A 19,081-nucleotide genomic window follows, 5' to 3' on the forward strand; every position below is an offset into this window, starting at 1 on the left:
TGCATTCCGCTCTTCTCCAGAATTTTCCTTCAGTTTGGATAAACTAAATCTGAGGGAGGCCTATAAGGCAGAGTGTGAGAGGCACAGCAAGCAGTAGCAATGACAAACATCTCCCTCAGTAACACAGACAAGCCATTTACCCTCCTCTGGAGCGTCTGAAAACAGCTCCATTCCAATCCAGAGTAACTTCAGTTCTCATTTCTGTCCCTTTGTCGAGCAGGCAGTTTTCAGCAGCCCTGGAGGACCTGAACGAGGCCATCAAGCTGTGTCCCAACAACCGTGAGATCCAGCGGCTGCTGCTGCGGGTGGAGGAGGAGTGCAGGCAGGTGCAGCAGCAGCAGCAGCCGCCGCCGCCGCTCCCGGCAGAGCCGGAACCCGAAGCCCAGCACGAAGAGCTGTACTCTGTGCAGGATATCTTCGAGGAGGAGTACCTCGAGCAGGACGTAGAAAATGTTTCCATTGGCCTGCAGACAGAGTCCAGGCCAAACCAAGGGCTGCCCATCATCCAGAGCCCACCCCCGTCCCCAGCTCACAGGGACTCGGCCTATATCTCCGGCTCGCCTCTTGGCTCTCATCAGGTCTTTGATTTCAGGTCCAACAGCTCCGTGGGGTCTCCAACCAGGCAGGGCTACCAGTCCACGTCTCCTGCTCTGTCTCCGACGCACCAAAACTCACATTACAGGCCCAGTCCTCCACACACGTCCCCGGCTCACCAGGGCTCCACGTACCGCTTCAGCCCCCCTCCCGTCGGAAGCCAAGGGAAGGAATATCAGAGCCCGCCGCCGTCTCCTCTTCGCAGAGGCCCCCAGTACCGCGCCAGCCCTCCTGCAGAGAGCATGAGCGTCTACAGGTCACAGTCGGGCTCCCCGGTGCGTTACCAGCAGGAGCCCAGCGGGGTCACCCAGCTCCCCGGCAGACCCAAGTCTCCGCTCTCCAAGATGACACAGAGATCCTTCCAGATGCCCCAGCTCCCCGTGGCCGTGCCCCAGCAGGGGCTGAGGCTGCAGCCAGCCAAGGCACAGATCGTGAGGAGCAACCAGCCCAGCTCCGCCGTCCACTCCAGCACTGTCATCCCCACCGGGGCCTACAGCCAGGTCGCCCACTCGATGGCCAGCAAGTACCAGTCGTCGTCGGGGGACATGGGGGTCAGCCAGAGCAGGTTGGTCTACCAGGGCTCCATCGGGGGCATCGTGGGCGACAGCAGGCCCGTGCAGCACGTGCAGGCGAGCCTCAGCGCCGGGGCCATCTGTCAGCACGGAGGGCTGGCCAAGGAAGACCTTCCCCAGAGGCCGTCCTCGGCGTACAGAGGGGGGATGAGGTACAGCCAGACACCTCAGATCGGGCGGAGCCAGTCCGCTTCCTACTATCCCGTGTGTCACTCCAAGCTCGACCTGGAGCGTTCTCCCCTCCCCGCCAACCAGCTGGGCTCTCCAGATGTGTCTCATCTCATAAGAAGGCCCATCTCAGTTAATCCCAGCGAAATCAAGCCTCACCCGCCGACTCCCAGGCCGCTGCTGCACTCTCAGAGCGTGGGCCTGCGCTTCTCCCCTTCCAGCAATAGCATCTCCTCCACCTCCAACCTGACTCCCAACTTCCGCCCTTCCGCCTCGATTCAGCAAATGGAGATTCCCCTCAAGCCGGCCTACGACAGATCGTGCGACGAGCTCTCTCCGGTGTCCCCCACGCAGGGGGGTTATCCCAGCGAGCCGGCCCGCTCCCGGACCACGCCCTTCATGGGAATCATAGATAAAACCGCTCGGACTCAGCAGTACCCCCACCTCCATCAGCAGAACCGGACCTGGGCCGTGTCGTCAGTGGACACTGTCATTAGTCCCACGTCTCCTGGCAATCTGCCCCAGCCGGAATCCTTTAGCCCGCCCTCTTCAATCAGCAACATTGCCTTTTATAACAAAACCAACAATGCACAGAATGGCCATTTGCTAGAGGAAGACTATTACAGCCCCCATGGGATGCTGGCCAATGGGTCCCGGGGAGACCTCCTGGAGAGAGTCACCCAAGCCTCCTCGTACCCCGACGTCAAGGTGGCAAGGACGCTGCCCGTGGCGCAGGCCTACCAGGATAACCTGTACAGGCAGCTCTCCAGGGACTCCAGGCAAGGGCAGACGTCCCCAATCAAACCAAAGAGACCATTTGTGGAGTCTAATGTGTAAAAGACGCTTGTTGGAGTAAGACCCTCATGTTTTCAGCACACACACTTCCAAGCTTGATTTCCATGCATATTATTATTATTATTATTATTAATTATTATTATTATTATTATTATTATTTTTATTTCTCTCTGGTAGCTACATGACCAAGTTTCTCCGGTACTTTGTGTGGTGGTCAGACAGCCATGCACGTGCTCCAGCCCTTTCGTTCCCCAGCTGACCGTGAAGCCAACATCAGCCGAGCCAGTATCGTTTGCCCAATTCCAGCAAAGTTCCAACCAGGATATCTTAGTCCGTGGTGCGGGGTGGCCCAGAGATATCCCTACGCAGCGGGAGGTAACCAGCTCTTTTTCAAGAGACAATTGCCTTCGATTTAAATTGGTTTCTTTTGTCTCGATGAGCTCTTACTCAATTCTGATGGGAATTCCTAGGGATCACAGGAGCCTTCCCAAGGCTTGATCTGCGGGTCCCAGTGCCAGCCAGGTCGTTTGGCTCTTTGCCCCAAAGAGCCAATTACCCTCAGCGAGCGAGGCCTGAGGGTGATGTGACGTAACACCAGTAGCTATGCACAACACCCATCCTGATTCCTCTGGTTTCCAGCATTTTAATCCCAGTTGGATTCCTTCCTCCTTTAACCGCGTCATCGGTGGTGGGGTGGGGATCACTTTGCTGCTTTCCAAGTACCTGCCAGGTGCCCCTACACTGATTTCGTTGCTCTGGGACGTTTTACAAGCATTGAGGGCTTAAGGTTGGCCCTTTCTTTACGTGTTTTAATCAGCCAAGGGAATTGGCCAGGAATCTCTTGTGTGTGAACCGGGATAGCACCAACTTCCTTAGACCATTGGCAAACTGCACCTCACACACAGCATTTGCACCAGGGAGGGTCAGTGCTGGGGCCTTCATTTGTGGGGGGGGATTTATCACTTGCGAGGAAGAACAAAAATCTGACTTAAAAAATGGTATTCAAGGAGAAAAATCACAATTTTTAATTTTTAATTTTTTTTTTTTTATGATGAGGATGCAGAACGTGGCATGGTGGGTCCCAAAAGAGAAAGGGTCCTTCTGCAATCCCAGCCCTGCAGCATCCCTTCCCTCCAGCTCGCTCCCACCAGAGAGCCAGGGCTGTAGCAAGGGCTGCACCTCTCTAAGATCCCTTCCCAAAATCCTGGAAAGCAATGCTGTGTTCCAGAGCTGTACACGGCAGAGACCATGTTTTGCTTTTTGAGGAGCTGTAGTTAAAAGACACCTATTTATAATTTATTTATGTTACCTATTTCAGGACATTTTTTCATTTGGGGTTTTTTTATGTTGTTTCTGGGATTTTAACCCAAATGCAAGTCACATCAAGATGACGTGAAAAGCAGGGGCCGGTTCCAAGATCCTTTTTATAGGATTTTCAATAAGTTTTCAATTATTCACCGAAAATTTCTTTTGGGTTGGGGGGGGTAAGAACTTCCTTTACCGATTCCCTTATTCCTGGTGGGAATTCCTCCGTTCCTGAGGGCGAAGGGTGGGATGCCGGGGAGGGGGAGAGCGATAACCCTGTAGCTTGTTTTAAAGCAAACTTAGTGCCTGTTGCCCGATGCCGAACCTCACTCATATCAACTCTTGGGAGCGATCTCAGTGCTGAGCAGGGGAGCGATACCTTCCGGGGTCTCCAAAGGGCTAAATGTGAATCGATTGCAAGACTTCTTGAACCAAATCATGGGCTCCAACCTTGGCTGGTGTCAGTGAGCACATCCCAGCGCCACTTCACTGCAGCTGCAGCCATTCCCACCAGCTCGGGACTGGGTCCGAAACTCCTTAAGCAAACCCTGGCTTCGATGGGGCTTTTTGTTTTCTTCCCTGTGTGGGGCTCAGCATATCCTGTTGCTGTTTTGTTGCCTAATTTGCTCAGAGCAAGCTGGGACGTGCAAACCTTGGGGGGTGATGGAGGCTTGTGTCTCATAGACACATGGAGAGCATTCAGGGGAGTGTTTCCTCGATGAGTTTTGGCCATTTTGGGCTATTTGGTCTTTGTCCGAGCCGGTATTTGGATTGAGGTTGGTGTTTTCTTCCTTGAGGTGCAACCCAGCGCTGACTCTTTGCTTTACCACAGGGTAAAGTGGGGGCCAGACTGGGACCCCCTCGGTGGGGGAAGTCCCCCACGGCCGTGGGGACACCCAGCTCTGTGTCCTGTTTCTCTCCTTGCAAAGGGGGTGCGATGGTTTTCTTTCTCCCTCTCTTTTTTCAAGCAGCACGTTCTGCTTTTGTAAGGAACGGCCGATTTCTCCTCCGCATCCCGCGCGCCCACAGCCGGCACACGTATCCTGGGTCTGGAGCTGAACCAGCTGCTTTGCTCAGCACCTCTCATCCTCCAGCTTTCTGCCCGAGTGGCTTCCTACCTTTAGTTGCTTCTTTGAAAGGAAAAAGTAACCAAATTTCAGCCCCATCCCTGTTTTTCCCGGCCGAGCGAGGCGTGCTGCGGCCGCACTCCCGTTCTCCCCGCTGAGATGCCAACGGGACGCTCCGAGAGCAGCGATGGGAGAACTGCCCGTGCTTTGCTTTCGCTGCTCACTGCCTTGTGCTCCCAGTCCTGTCCTTCAGAACGTCCCCTCACAGCACTTCTGTGTGTAACTTTCGGGCTTATGAAGATGTTTCAAGGGAAGATGAAAACAGCTCACACTTTTCAACACGAACACCAAGCTGAAGAAGGCTTAAAACACTGCGGCGTGCAGGTTTTTTCACAGTTCCACGTGTTACATTTTTCACAGAATTCTTGCACTAATGGTTTTCCATCTGTTCTCTCTGTAAATGGGTGCACTTTACTGTTTGAATTTGTTACTATGATAAATACTGGATATTTAAGCGTGAGTAGTGTCTTCATTAGAAAAATAGCAAAACAGCTCTTGTCTCTTAGTGTATTTTTCAAAAAAAGAAAGGAGAAAAAAGAAAAGAAACGAAGCAATGAATCATAACATTTATAGCACAAGAACTGACTCCTGTATATAAGCATCAACAGATTGAGTAATTTTTGAATACAAAATTATTTGCAGCGGTTTTAAAGCACTTCCCCAGCAATTCCCTTAGGGACAGTCGAGGCAGGATGGCTGCTGTGGTCACCAGGTGGGTAAAGGAGCACATCTCTTCCTGGAAAAGCTGTTCTTACACACTCCCCTGTGTCTTCAAAGTCATGATTTGGGCTTGGCAGGTCGTTCTGTGTGGTGCTGCTATGGTCCTGTTGCATTCAGGGGATCATGAGGTCGGATCTCACCTGAGGGCCTTTCATCCTCTACTCTTAGATCCAGGTCTGACGGGCCCGAGCTGCATTGTGGGATCACATCCAGAGTTTCAGACATGGTGCTGTCCTGTCTGTCCATGCTACATATTTAATTACTCTTTGGGTAATTAAGATGCAGGACAATGCTGCCAGCTGGTGCCTCCATCCCCTCCTGGCTTCAGTGGCACAGCTGGCGAGCCCCATCTTCAAGTGAGTGCAGGATTCTTGGATGCACCGAGTAAAGCAGGTTCTTGATGACACTGAAACTCCGGGTTCAGTTCTTGGGGTGCACAGGGAAGGCGATGACAAAGGTGATGCTGGGATCAACCCCTTTCTTCAGCCAACCTTCCCACCAGGTGTCTCTCATCCTCACCTGTGGCTGCTCCAAGAGCCACGTGTGCCTCTGCAGAGCTGGAATCATCTCTCCCAGCATCAGGTGTGGGTGTCTGTCCCATCCCTCAGTGGGGATTCATCGGCTCTTGCTTTGTCTCCCAGGTCAGGAGGATGCTGTGGTCCCAGGGGAGGGGACACCCACCTGGTGGGGGGCTCTGCGGGGTCCCCCCAGCCAGGCTGGGAGTGGCAGTGGAGGGCTTTGAACACAGTCTTGAGTGGGCACTGAAGTGCTTAGGAAAGGGAGGGTTTTACAGACAGATCCTTTGGGATCCATCTCCAAAGAAGGCACAGCCTGAGCTGCCTTCTCTGTGTCGCTATTTGGGGGGGGCTGTGCCAGCTCCGACGACCCGAGGCGTGTGTCTGTCCGTCTGTCTGTCCATCTGCCGTGGCACCAGTGCCCAGCTGGGGCTGTTCGAGCACTGAACTTTTAGGTTATTTTTCTTTAACTTGGCTGTGAGGGAGCAGCGTGGCTGGTGTGAACACGGGGGTGCGCGTCTGCCAGACACCGGAGCCGCGCCGGGATCGGGTCTGGAAGCAGGGTGGGTACTAAACTGGGAGCGATTCAGTCCCCTTCACAAAGGTTGCTGTATATTCAGGGTTACCCAGGAGAAGTTTAGCTAAAACCGAAGTGCCAGCTCCGCCTTATCTAGAGAACCAAGCAAGCCGTCGTGCCTGCTCGTCCTCCGCCTTCCTCGCCCGGGGGGGGGCCCGTGGTGAGCTGTCGGGAGCTCCTTGGTGGTTGTACTTTGCTTTAGTCTTGGGAATTCAAGATAACTCTTCTCCCGGGATATCGGTGTCTAACCAAGGGCTTAGGGGAAGAGCTGCTGTACCCGCTGGGACCTCTGTGGATCGATGCCTTCACCCCGCGCAGTCCGGCGGGGTGTGTGTTGGACACAAAGCACAATGGTTTGAAAGCGAATCTGCGTTTTTTTTTTTCAGCTTTGTGTGAATAATTGCTGGATTTTCATTCAGTCAAACTCTTTTTTCTAATATATAAACCACTAAGGGCTCAATTCTTTAGCAAAGATGCGTTCGTGTCCAACTCCTGATGTACAGCTGGATCTCACCACAGCTGGGACAGACCGGCCCGAGAGGAGCACAGCGTCACCGGGAAAGCCAGCAGACCCCCAGCCCACCCGCCGTGTCCTTCCTCCTGCTCATTTTCCAGCTGTCACGGTACTGGGCAGTCAGCAGCCGGGTCCCATCCGACGGGATCGCATCCTGGGGTCATGGAAACAGAGGGGCTGCTCTGCCAAAAGACTTTGTCCCTTTGGGTGACACTGTCCGGGGACGGTGGTGGGGCGGGGAGGCGTCTCCTCCAGCGGGTCAGGGTTGGGATGGGTGGGTGGGAGAGCCTCGTGCCCAGGGAATTGGGTCACCACGGGTCTGCCTCGCTGTGCACTGACCAGCCAGGCACTGAGAGCAGCACTGTGTGCTACGTGCAGCCCCTTCTGTCGCGCCACCGCCAACCCAGAGACTCGTGTGGACTCTGCCAGCACTGCCGGGCTCACCCTGTCCAGCCTTTTCTTTGCCATAGTGTTGCATTCAGCGTTCAGTCCCCCTTCTGTCTTCACATCCGAGAGGATCTGAGTTGGGTACAAACACGTCCAGTACACCCGCCTTGTGCTTTGTACAATTCCCTGGTTGCCATCCTCCGAGACACTTGCTGGGAAGATCTTTAAGACACTTAAATTTTCCTTTAGCTTTTCTATAATTCCGATGTAAAGGACTTTCTCTCTGTACAGTATATTATCCAATGCATGTTCTGTTCTCTCTACTGATATATTGAACACCACACGGTTGTGATATTGTGCAGTGGGAAGAGCAGCCCCTGCCGACAGCGGAGGCCTTTGCCTCTCATCTCTAAGGAAAGAAGAAAACATATTTTTTCCTTTGCTGTATTTGCTTGAGCAGAGTTTTCTTGTCTGTACATGTGAGCTGTGAGATAGATGTGAAAAGTTCAAAAGAATGCATTTCCCCCCCCCCCAATGTATACAGATTGTAATCTGTACAATGAAAACTGTATGTATGAAAAAATGTACTTATTTATAAATGGTTAACACTTGGAAATGGTGTCTGGGCTGCTGTTTTTCCCACACTGGGCTGAGTGAAGGAGTGTTCTGATGCTTCTTGGTGTGGAAATGATGGTGCAAGGGTTGGATCTGGCAGTCACTGCATGGGGATAGGGACGGGGACCTGGCACGGCCAGGAGCAGGAGGGGACGGAAGCAGCGCTGTCAGCAAAGGGCATAAAATAATATAGAGGATAATAATTGTAATAAAATAGATGAGGGAACTCCATCAGAGAGTTTTCATCATCATAGAATCACAGAATGGTTTGGGTTGGAAGGGACCTTAAAGCCCATCCAGCTCCATCCCCCTGCCATGGGCAGGGACAGCTTCCATTAGCCCAGGTTGTTCCAAATTTATCCAACCTGGCCTTGGACACTTCCAGGGATCCAGGGGCAGCCACAGCTTCTCTGGGCACCCTGTGCCAGGGCCTCCCCACCCTCACAAGGTTTCTGGGTTAAGTTGGGAAAGCACAGCCTGGTGCTGTGGACACTGGAGCCCTGCAGCTCCCGAGACCCTGAGGGTCCCTTCACTTCATCCCTGCCGAGCCCAGGGCTCAGTTTTGCAGCCAAACACCCCTCACAGCTGTGACCATCCATCCTCCAGTGCCAGGCTGAGCTGGACACACCACGCTGGAAGGATGTGGCATATGGGGGCTGTGGTGAGCAAAATCCCCCAGTTTGGGCTTTGCTGGGGTCTGTGTTTGCTTTGGAGCACTGGGATGTTGGAGCTTCACCCCCACAGCTGCCTGTGCTGTAACCCAGAAGGGGGCTGCTTTCCACAGAGATGAGCTCCCATCTCAGGGATGCACCTCCTTGTTGCAGTGGGTCTCCCCCTCTTCCACAGGCACATCAGTGCATGGCCAGATCCTGGAGATGTCCCCACGGGATCCCTCACACAGCCACCACTGAGCTCTGCAGCGCCAGACAGGACAATCCCACTCCAAACTCCCACCCACCCACCTTCCCCAGCCCCTTGGGTGGCTCCTCTCCCAGCCACCCTCGGCATGTGGGAGCTCAGGGGTCCCCTGAAACGATGATTGGGGGGGGTACAGACAGGAGGAGGAGGGGTTAGCTGCAAACATTTATTACGTTGGGAGCATCCACTGAGCAGACGACACATCTCACGCGAGGGGAAAACATTTCGGACACGAAGCTGCTGAACCTGCACAGACACCGGGTCACTCCAACCCCCCTGGGAGCTGTTCATGGGGAGCAGCCCCCATGTGTGGCTGTGCTGGAGGGCATGGGAAATCCCCAGGGAGTGGGAAATCCCAAACATCCCCTCTGCCCATGGGCACTGGGAACAGGCTGTGGGATTGGGCTGCTCACAGCAGGGAAATCTGTGCTCCTGCCCTCGTCCTCAGAGCAGGGCAGAGCCTGGAGACCCCCCTCCTTTGTGCCCCAGCACCACTTCCACCCCCTGCTTGTGGCACTGCCATCCCCACAGGGCTGGGGCAGGCTCGGGGGGCACCGGGGGCTGCGCAGGGCAGAGCTGAGGAGGATTAAGGCCAAGCAAGGCTGAGTCCAGTGGGCAGCATTGCACCAAGAGCGTGTCCTTCCCCAGCTGTCCTCATCACCCTGACACCATGAGGAGCCCGTGCCAGGGATCAGGGAGCTGGGGGTGTCACTGGTTGCCACCACCTGGGCTCTCTCCCTCCGTCAGGGTCTTGAAGTCCATGGAGAGGGCCAGCTCCTCGGCCAGCGGCGGGCGCTTCCACTCCTCCCGTGTCACCACGTAGCCCACCACCAGCCCGAAGGCCACCAACATCACCCCCAGGGTGTTGGCCAGGACGCCCTCGGGCACAAAGTGGCTGTAGGAGTCGCTGCATGGATGGAGTGGGATACTCAAGCCCTGGGGTTTGGGTGGTCTGTCCCTCCCTTGGCTGGGAGCCCCTCCTCATCCTCATCCTTCACTCTCGGTGACAGCACAGTCCTCTGGTGGGACTGTTGGCAGCTCAGCAGCTTCCCTGCCAGATGTGCTGCCCCAGCCAGAGGGACATGACTCCTGGGGTGCCCCTTGGCCCTGTCCCCATAGTCCTGGGGCTGGGGGGAAACCCACTGGGGACATCACTGTGTCCTGCAGCTGCAAGGGCAGAGGCCTCGGGGACGTGAGTGTCCCCGGAAGGTTCTGCAAACACCCAGCTGCAGGGAGGTGACACTGGTAATGTATTCCCATCCCCAAAGAAACCTGTCACAGGATCCAGCCCTTGTTAAACATCATCTGGGAAGTGACTCAGCAGCAGCAGAACTAAAGGCCTCCAGGGGAGATTTAAGAGCTGCAGCCTGAGCAGGGGCCAGACTCTGACCCAGGGGGCTGGAGCAGCCAATTGCTGGGGGTCAGGGCGGTCTGGGGGGCCACCCTCTCCCCCCAGCTTGGTCACCCACCTGATTTTGAAGAGGAGCATCTCAGTGATGCCCAGCAAGCAGGAGGCGATGGAGAGGATGAAGAGGGCGATGCCACAGAAGATGTGCTGGGGCTTGTACCGGCCTCGCAGCGAGAAGGAGGCACCGGGGAACAGGAAGAAACCGCAGCCCAAGAGCCACTGTGGGGACAGGGGGTGTCACAGGTGCTGAAGAGGCCCTTTATCCCCCGGGGGGGGCTCCCCAGCCCTCACCTGCAGGAGGTAGAGCACGAAGGCGGCCATCCCACACCAGGAGTGCAGGCTGTACATGTCAGGGGTGCCCTTGGCCCGGTGGGACTCGAAGACGGCGATGATGCCTGTGGAGAGGAGCCCGTCAGCACACCAGGGTCACATCCTGCCCCCCCCAGCCTCCCCAGCCCGGCGCTCACCCACGAGGGCGATGAGCAGGGCCAGGCCGTGCAGCACCGCGTGCAGGGCCTTGGTGGAGCGCTTGGCTTCGTGCCTGAACACCCGGTACACCAGGAGAGCTGCGGAGAGAGCACACATGAGCATCCCCGGGGGTCCCCCGCCTCCCCGCACCCCGCGTCGCCCCGGGGTGCCACACGCAGGTGGGGAGGCGGTCCTGGAGCATCTTCCCTGTGTCATTTATCACCGCTTTGTCCCCTTCTCTCCCTGCCCGGCTGCAGCTCCAGGGCGTTTTTGGGGGCTGCAGCCGGGACCGTCCCGCCGCCCTGCTCACCGTCACCTTGCAGGAACACCATGCCCAGCACCATGCACAGGGGGTGGGCGTTGAACTGCAGGGGGCTGTGCCAGGCCACGCCGCCCCGGTACCGGCCCAGCCAGGCGCCCGTGGTGGCCAGGAGGGTCAGGCCGAGCAGCTGCGACACGGCCACGAACGCCGAGAGCCCGGCGGGGCGGGCGGGCGGCGGCGCCCCGTCCATGGAGCCTGCGGGGACACAGAGCAGCGGGCAGCGGAGCCGCGGGGGCCCCGCGGGGTCCCGGCCGGACCTGGGGCAGGGTCCTGCTGTGGGCAGGGTCCGGCACCTCCGCCCCGCCCTCACCTGCCCGGAGCCGGAGCTTCCTGGTGTGGCTGCGTCACCCGCACCTGGAAGTGGCTCCCGGCGGCCACGGCACACCCGTCCCTGTGCTCCTGCCCCTGTTCCTGCTCCTGTCCTTCCTCCCAACCCTCCTGCTGCCAGCTTCTGCCCTCCTGCCCCTGCCTGCTCCTGTCCTTCTTCCCAACCCTCCTATCCCTTTCACTCTGCTCCAGTCCTTCTTCCCAACCCTCCTGCACCTGCGTGCTCCTGCCTATGCCCTGCCTGCCCCATTTCTCCTGCCCCAGCCCTCTAACCACACCATTGCCCCATCCCCAGCCCTCCACCCTTGTCCCTCCATGCCTGTCCCTCCGTCCTTGTTCCTCCATCCCCTTCCCTCCATCCCCATCCCTCCATCCCTCCCCGTCCCTCCATCTCCATCCCTCCCACTCCATGCCCATCCCATGTCCCACCCTCGCCCCCTCCCCAGCTCACCCACCCCCAGAGCCCCACAACGACCCCCAGACCCTGACATAGGAAGGCAGCCAAGGGATGAGCAACACTGCTGGGGACCCCCTCTGTGACAAAAGCAATGGCCCTTGGGGACATGGGGCTGAGTGAACCCCCGTGCTGGGGGGGGGAGGAGGGACAGACACGTGCTACCCAACCACGGCCACACCAGACCCCCACCCCACAGCCCCCAAACCCCCCCTGCACCTGCGTCAGGCTTTGTGCTGGGTTATCCCCCGATGGATCAGAGCCACCTCCACCACTGCCAAGCCACCTCTCCTCGTCCTCGTCACCCAGAGCCAGCAGGTCCCAGCCCCAGGATCCCCCCCGTGCCCCAGCCCTGCTGCCTCTGGGGAGGAGCACCCGGCAGACAGACCCACAGTGCTATCAGGACCGGGGGGAGAGTGGAGGTGGGGGGGGGGATGTAGGATGCATTAAGACCACGCACACACTTTATTCCCAGCCACCTTTATTGGATCAGCCAGATAAGTGGGTTAAGGGAATTGGTTTATCCCATTAAGTTGCACTGCAAAGGCTGCCTGCCCGTGTCCAGCTTCACTGCCCGGGGCCATGGGGTGCTCTGTGGGACGGGCAGGGGGACCAGGCTGGGGAGGGGGGGGGCATCTGGCACAGGCACAGGCTCCTCTCGCAGCACAACAGCCACCCCCAAACCCTCACCACGCCATGGGGCTGCTGGTACCTGTGGGCGTCCCAAATGGTTGCCCGAGTACCCTGGTCCTGCCCACACATCCTCCCCCCACCAGATGCAAACATCTGACCCTGCCGGCACTCACACGGGGGTCAACCCAGTCCCCAACAGCACTGAGGATGGAGGGGCAGGGAATGACCCCCCCAACCACGGCAACTGGCAGTGGGACACGGATATTTGTTGGGAATGGGATCTTCCAAGTTGCCTGTTAGCCACAACTGAGTACCAGGAAAGCTGGAAGTGAGCAAACCCTTTCTCCAGCCATCCCAGGACAGGGACGTGCCTGTCCCCTCCCAGCCACGGCTCTGCCCTCCCTACATCCCCAAACACAAGCCCGGTCCCCCTCTCCCAAGTGCTCCCCATTTTTTTTGAGGGGAGGAGGGCGTTCCTCTGCCTAAACCTCCCCCCGCGGTGGTCCCGGGAGGGGGATGCCGTGAGCACATCCCACAGCCCGGCAGGCTGGGGGGGCCTCAGGAAGGGTCTCTGCTCTCGAGGGGGGCTGTGGGCTCATGCAGGGGAGGGGGCTCGCTCCAGTTCGTAGCTGGGGGGGGACCTGAGAGATGTATTGAGGGGGGTTGGAGATGGACACCCACGCAGCCCCCCCGGGCCCCCAACCCTACCTGTGGGTGCCGGGTGGTGCTGCCTGCGCCAGGCCCAGCAGTGACAGTGTCTGAGCAGGGACAGTTGGCACGGCAACGGAGTGATGGCAAAGCGAGGGGGGGCTGCACCCCCAGCGTGGCTGCAGAGGGAGGGTGTCACTGCAGGCGGGGCGGGGAGGGGGGCTGCAAAACTGAGAGGGGGGATCACCGTGAAAGGGGGATCTGTGTATTCCGGGCACAGTCCCCAAGGAACTGAGTCACTGGCAGTGTGTGTCACCCCCCTTCATCTGTGCCAGGCACCCACCCGAGCCCCTGCATCCTGTGACACCCCATCTCAAAATCAGGGCCCCCCAAACCCCACTGGATCAGCCCCAGGGACTGTCCCCTGCACGGGAGCTTTGCCACCATTCAATTTGTGTTTGGGCCTTGTGTGGGTCTGGCTCGTCCCTGCACCCCCGGCAGCACTGGGGGGACACACTGGGAAACATCCCCTTCTTGGATGGGCCTGTGGGTCAGGGGATGGCAGAGGAGTGACGTGTTCCCAGGGACCCCCAACCCCGATCTGCCCCACAGGAGACCCCCCAGCACCGCCGGGCACATCTTGTGCTCCCCATGGGATATCCCTGCGGGAGAAAAGCCTGGAGAAGGGATATAAGGGGAAATGGGGGGAGATGGGGAGTGTCTCCATCCCGGCTCCTCCTGACCCGGCTGCGGGACCCCCGGGGGATGCAGCGCTGAGCACCGGGGTGAGCATCACCCCCGGACCGCTCCCGTACTCCCGGCAGAGTCTGTGTCCGTCTGGTGTCCGTGTCCGTCTGATGTCCGTGTCCCTGTGTCTGTCCCTGTGTCTGTGTGTCCGTGTGTCCCTGTGTCTGTCCCTGTGTCTGTCCCTGTGTGTGACACCACTAGATGTCACCAGGAGCCCGCGGCGCGCAGCGCCCTGGGGAGGGAGGGACCGCCCGCCTGGAGAACCTGGAACATCCTCGGCCCTGGATCACCCGTGGGAGCCAGAGGGACCAGGTACGGACCGGCTGGGATAGGCAGCATCCTTGAGGCTGCATCCCCAAAGGGACCGGAGCACCCTCTGCCCCAGATCACCCATGAGAGTCAGAGTATCTTGGGACCTGGAGTGGCTGGTGGGATCTGGTGCTCCCCTGGTGCAGGAGATCAGGTGTAACCGTCTGTGTAGGGGTGCAGAGCTGCCTCCCCAGGCCTTCCCTTGGGCTGCTCTCACCCACCCAGACCCCCTGAGCAAAGACACCCCAAAGCCCCTGCTGAAGTTCCCCACAACATCCCCCTCACATTCTCCTCCCTCCCACCTCCACCAGGGACTTGTTCCGTGGGGCACAAACCTCACGAACTGCAAACTCACCACCATGGTGGGATCCAGCAGAGCTGAAATCTCAGTGCGGTCCCGGAGCCTGATGGAGACCTGACACACCAACAGCAAAGTCCAGGCCCCCCTGCAGCCCAGGGCAGAGTCCTGGAGCCACCACCCTGGAGCTTTGCCCATAGGAAGAATCCCGTGTCAGCAGGAAGTGGGGGCTGGTAAGTGGGATACGGCCCTGCCAGAGGATCCACTATCACCTTCCAGCCTCTCCTCGGGCTTTATCACTGATCAGGAAATGAATTACCAGAGTTAATCTGCTAAAGTCATAAAAGCCACCATAAACTGCACACCTTGAGCCCTCAGGCTGTGCCATGGCTGGGACAGGCTGATGTGGCTGGTACAGGATGGTCATAGCTGGGCAGAGCAAGGGCAGGATTCCCTCCACCACGGCCCAGCTGAGAGCCTTGGAAAAGCCTTTGAAGGGGATGAGATTTGGGGGTTCATCCTTTAGGATACTTGGTAAGACATAAAGCTTCACCCTGCTGAGAGCAGCACTTTGTAACCCAATACCAAACAGCTTTAGAAATGTTTATAAATGTGTCCAGCTGAACTATCTCAACTTCCAGCAGCCAAAGAGACAGAGCTGCCCTCAGTCCTTCGGGATCACATGGACATGGATCTTGTCCCATCCACACAGCAGGGACAATGGCTGTGTTTGCTGAGGGGCCTCGGTGGCAGCCAATCCAAGGACAAACGAGCCCCTTCACTGCTGAATTCCTCTTACCAGGGAGCAGCAGCCATTTGTAACCAGCTCTTTAATTAAAGGCATTGCCAGGGGCATAAAGGCTTTATTAAATCTGCCTGAGCTTTCCCTGAGCTGGTGGTAATGAAATCCTGCCGGCACTGCCGGGATGGGAACGTGCCCGTCGGGGAGCAGAGCCAGTGCTGGCTGCCCTGGTGTGGATCTGCAGGGCCAAGGGGTGCTTGGGACTCCTCAGGGGTGCTCAGGGATGGTCAGGAATGCTCAGGACTGTTTGGTGCTGCTCAGGAATGCCAAAGGATGCTTGGAGCTGCTCAGGGATGCTTGGGGCTGCTCGAGACTGCTCAGGGATGTTCAGAGATGGTCAGGGATGTTCAGGGGTGCTTGGGGCTTCTCTGGGATGCTCAGGGATGCTTGTGGCTGCTCAGAGATGTTCAGGGATGCTATGGGATGCTCAGGGATGCTTGGGGTTTCACTGAGATGTTCAGGGATGCTTGTGGCTGCTCAGGGATGCTCAGGGATGCGTGGAGTTTTGCTGGGATGTTCAGGGATGCTTGTGGCTGCCCAGGGATGCTCTGGAATGCTATGGGATGCTCAGGGATGTTCGAGGCTCGCACAGCTTCCTTCAGATCAGTGAGCTGAAGTGGCTCAGCGGGTGCTGCTCCAGCTCCCCAGTTATCAGCCTGGCACCTGCTCCAGCTTTGTCATGAGGCACCCGGGGATTGGTAGGAGCACCATCAACTGATAATTCATGGTAAAACCAGCAGTTCCTGTCCTTCCCCAACTGCTCCCCCTACCCTGGTGCAGGTGTTTTCCCTTCCCTCCGCCACAGATTATCAAATTACCATTTTGCTGATCTAACTTTTTTTGGTTGGTTGGTTTTGAGTTGTTGGTGTGTGTGTGTGTGGTTTGGTTTTTTTTTTTTTGGTCTCCTTCTTAAATCAAATTTTTATTGCTAAGAAATGCTAATTTGCAAGATGCCTCTCTGGAGAACTGCGATTGAAGAGCCCAGCTGCCTCAGAGGAGCCGAGCTGCTGCCTGAAACAACCTCAGCTACTGCTGTTCCGCGAGAAACCCCAAACTTGGGGCAAAATGGACAGTTTTTCACCAAATATAAGAAAAAAAAATAGCAGTCACGTTGGAGGGCTCTGTGGCTGCCAAGAGGGTGGCTGAGGGGTGGCTCAGGACTAAGCACTGCATCTCATCAGGGGGGTTGATCCCCAATTCCCTGGTGTGCTGGGAAGGCTGAAAAATAGGTGATTCCCAGCTGGGACAAAGAACTTGGCTCCTTCCCAGGCTGTGAATCAGCTGGAAAAGGCTCTGGTTCTCCTCCTGGCAGCAATTAAGTCACCCTGTCCCTCCTCCCTGCCAGCATCAGAACTTTGCTGAGCGGGGCGGGCGATAGGATCACGGCACAGCCCGTGCAAACACTTAATCTCTTTCAGAAGACGCTGAAGGCGCGTTTATGGTGGTTTTTTAATAGCAGGCTGGATAAACAGCAGCGATAACCCGCGCTGGGCTCCCAGGGGATGATTAATGCTCCCAGAACAGTCACGCTCGCTCGCCTGAGGGCTGGGATTGTTTTCGGTTATTAAAGAAGAGGGGGGAAAAAAAACCAGCAGGGGGAATAATGGACTTTGCCATGTTTTATTTGCTGACAGTTGCAGAGGGAACTCATTGGCCTCTTTGCTCACCTTGTATCAGTGCCCGGCGCTGGCTGGCTGGCGAGGATGGGGGGATGAAGGATGGGGACTGAAGGAGGAGGGAGGAGGGATGAAGGATGAGAGATGAAGGAGGAGGGAGGAGGGATGAAGGAGGACAGATGAAGGATGAAGGACGAAGAACTAGGGATGGTTTCTGGCCAGGGAAGTTTTTACATCTTGCCCTGTGACACTCCTGGCAGCGTGCCTGGCACTGTGCACATCTCCTGCACCGTGGCTGGTGGCTCCCCAGGGGCTGGACTATCGGGGTCTTGCATTTGTTTAGGACCCTCCCAAAACTTGGGCATCATTTAGGGGCCCTAAACCCACCACTGCCTCCGGCACGCTGCATATCCAGGACCTTGTACTGTCATTGCACATCCTTGGGGCCCCCCTTGCAGTGGGCACGTGCCTGGGCTGCTGGCACCCATCCCAATCTGAGGATTAAGGCTGAAGAGCTCTGATGGTGGAAACCACGTCTCCATCCCCTTCCCATCCACCTCTGGTCCACCACGGAGCTGCCCAGCTGGGCAAAACACATGGTCCCCCTGGGGCTGCCCCATGCTGCCAACCTGGGTCACATGTGTCATCACACCTGCACCAGGATCAGCTTTTTCCTGGAACAATGAACCCCTGTCCTAGGGCAGGACTGTGCTGTAAATTGTTGTCTTTGGGGTGGGGTGAAAACTGTGATGATAAGGAGCTTTCTGCTGAGAAGCTTTTCTTCATCCCACTGAGTGTGCACTTTCGGTGATAAAGCAGCATTCGCTGCCCCGGGGCGGGGTGAGGTCCCATCGTACCCCATCCCCACGGGGAGGGGACTCACCAGGCTTTAAACATCCCTCATCCAGGGAAAAGCTGTAAACAGCCCCACAGCGTTGCAAAACCCCTCTGCTGAGACCTTTTGCAGTCAGACAGCAGGAGTGAGGACTCCTGGGCCCCTCCTGCTGTCACAGTCCCCAAACCCAGGTGACATCGAGGGGCTGCACCGGCCTCAATAGTTACTGTAACGGTTCAAAATTATTTTAGCAATCACAGGTCTGAAATAAATGGCAAAAATTCCAGTTGCTTGGGGCGTTCCTTTCATTTTTTTGAGAAGATCAGAATAAAAGCTGTTTGTTTAGATGAAAAATTTGGACTGGAGAAGTGTTTTTTCCCGTCTCCCTCACGGCAGCGTCACCACAGCTGGGAAAGCGGCTTAGTGAATTATACACTATGATAATTGATTGAATTCATCAGTAAATAAAGCAACAGCCTTTAAACTCGGGGTCTGGAGAGGGAGGAGAAAATTCTCCACGCAGTGATTCGTACCAAGGGGCACAGGAGTCGCCGTGGCCACCAAACCACAGCCACCAGGAAGAGTGACACACGAGGCTACACATTCAATTAAAAAAAGTTCTTTTTAGGTTTAAATCAGGAAGGAATCCTTTCTCACCAGAGGGGAATCCTTTCTCTCCCCTCCAGAAGCTCCTTGGTTCCTCAGTCAGAAGTTTTGAAGCACCCTTGGACCCTTTGAGAAATGAATGGGGAAGCCAAAAATGTGGTTTATAATAAAAGAAGGGGAAAATGATCTAGAGCATCCCCAGGCAGAAGTCTTAGGGCTGGGATATACCCAGATAAATCACAAAATCTTCCCAGCCAGCACCTGGACCATCCCCAAATCCCTGCTCCTTTGCTCCACCACCGCTGCTCACCCTCTCCCATCACACCACCACCATGGACAATACCTTGCATCTCCCCTAAGAAACACTTGCTGTCAAAACTCCGTATTTCCTTATTTTGGGGATTCTGGGTTGCACCAGTGAGTGCCCCTTCCAGCACTGTGGGCAGGGAGGTTTTGCAGGTCTGACAAGCCAAGGAGCTGATCCGAAACGCCGAGGGCAAGTCGTGCTCCTCCTCGCGTGAGGCACCGCGGTGACAGTCCGGCCATCGCACACGTGTCCGCGCACACGCGCCCGGGCAGGGGGAGGACAAAGTCTCCACACGGGGATGATGGCGATGAAAAATGATGGGAAGCCTCCTCCTGGGCCAGGGCAGTCGCTGGGGATGCCACGTCTCGCCCGGCGTCGCCCGAGCCCGCGTCCCCCCAAGCGGTTCAGCATCCGTCTCCGTGGCAACGCATTTCTCACATCCCTCGGTATTCCCGTCCCTCTGGTCCGCGGTGCTGGCAGCCCTGGGTACCCTG

General features: G+C 57.0%; 2 protein-coding genes across 10 annotated transcripts in view; one reads left to right on the plus strand and one right to left on the minus strand.

The window, feature by feature from the left end:
* The window catches only part of TANC2 (tetratricopeptide repeat, ankyrin repeat and coiled-coil containing 2), a 235,990-nt gene extending 228,100 nt beyond the window's left edge, over window positions 1-7,890 (plus strand). For all 8 annotated transcript variants that reach the window (XM_027702319.1, XM_027702321.1, XM_027702323.1 and 5 more), the window contains one exon: window positions 221-7,890. In XM_027702319.1, the coding sequence (XP_027558120.1) occupies window positions 221-2,171 (1,951 nt within the window). In that variant the 3' untranslated portion in view covers window positions 2,172-7,890. The remainder of the gene's footprint in view (window positions 1-220) is intronic.
* A 1,069-nt stretch (window positions 7,891-8,959) lies between these two features.
* Window positions 8,960-13,204, minus strand: LOC113976792 (cytochrome b561). Of its 2 annotated transcripts, none has more exons than XM_027702329.1 (6): window positions 13,128-13,204; window positions 10,994-11,200; window positions 10,683-10,781; window positions 10,507-10,610; window positions 10,277-10,434; window positions 8,960-9,714 (listed from the first exon to the last, which is right to left on the minus strand). In XM_027702329.1, exons 2-6 carry the CDS (start codon window positions 11,193-11,195, stop codon window positions 9,516-9,518), a joined length of 762 nt encoding a protein of 253 aa, XP_027558130.1. In that variant the 5' UTR covers window positions 11,196-11,200; window positions 13,128-13,204; the 3' UTR covers window positions 8,960-9,515. The 2 variants fall into 2 exon arrangements, with proteins under 2 accessions (XP_027558130.1, XP_027558131.1); XM_027702330.1 differs by lacking the exon at window positions 13,128-13,204 and adding an exon at window positions 12,006-12,164.
* Window positions 13,205-19,081: the final 5,877 nt, after the last annotated feature.

The sequence above is a fragment of the Neopelma chrysocephalum genome, unplaced genomic scaffold (genome assembly GCF_003984885.1).
Source record: "Neopelma chrysocephalum unplaced genomic scaffold, ASM398488v2 Primary Assembly neopelma1_182, whole genome shotgun sequence".
Classification (NCBI taxonomy): domain Eukaryota; kingdom Metazoa; phylum Chordata; class Aves; order Passeriformes; family Pipridae; genus Neopelma; species Neopelma chrysocephalum.

Bases quoted from the DNA above. Each gene is read 5' to 3' on its own strand.
- LOC113976792 (XM_027702329.1), bottom strand. From the start codon at position 11,195: ATGGACGGGGCGCCGCCGCCCGCCCGCCCCGCCGGGCTCTCGGCGTTC. The intron at 10,611-10,682 runs GTGAGCGCCGGG...TCCTCTCCACAG, and splicing joins CCTGCTCATCGCCCTCGTGG to GCATCATCGCCGTCTTCGAG. The intron at 9,715-10,276 runs GTGGGTGACCAA...CCATCCATGCAG, and splicing joins ATGCTCCTCTTCAAAATCAG to CGACTCCTACAGCCACTTTG.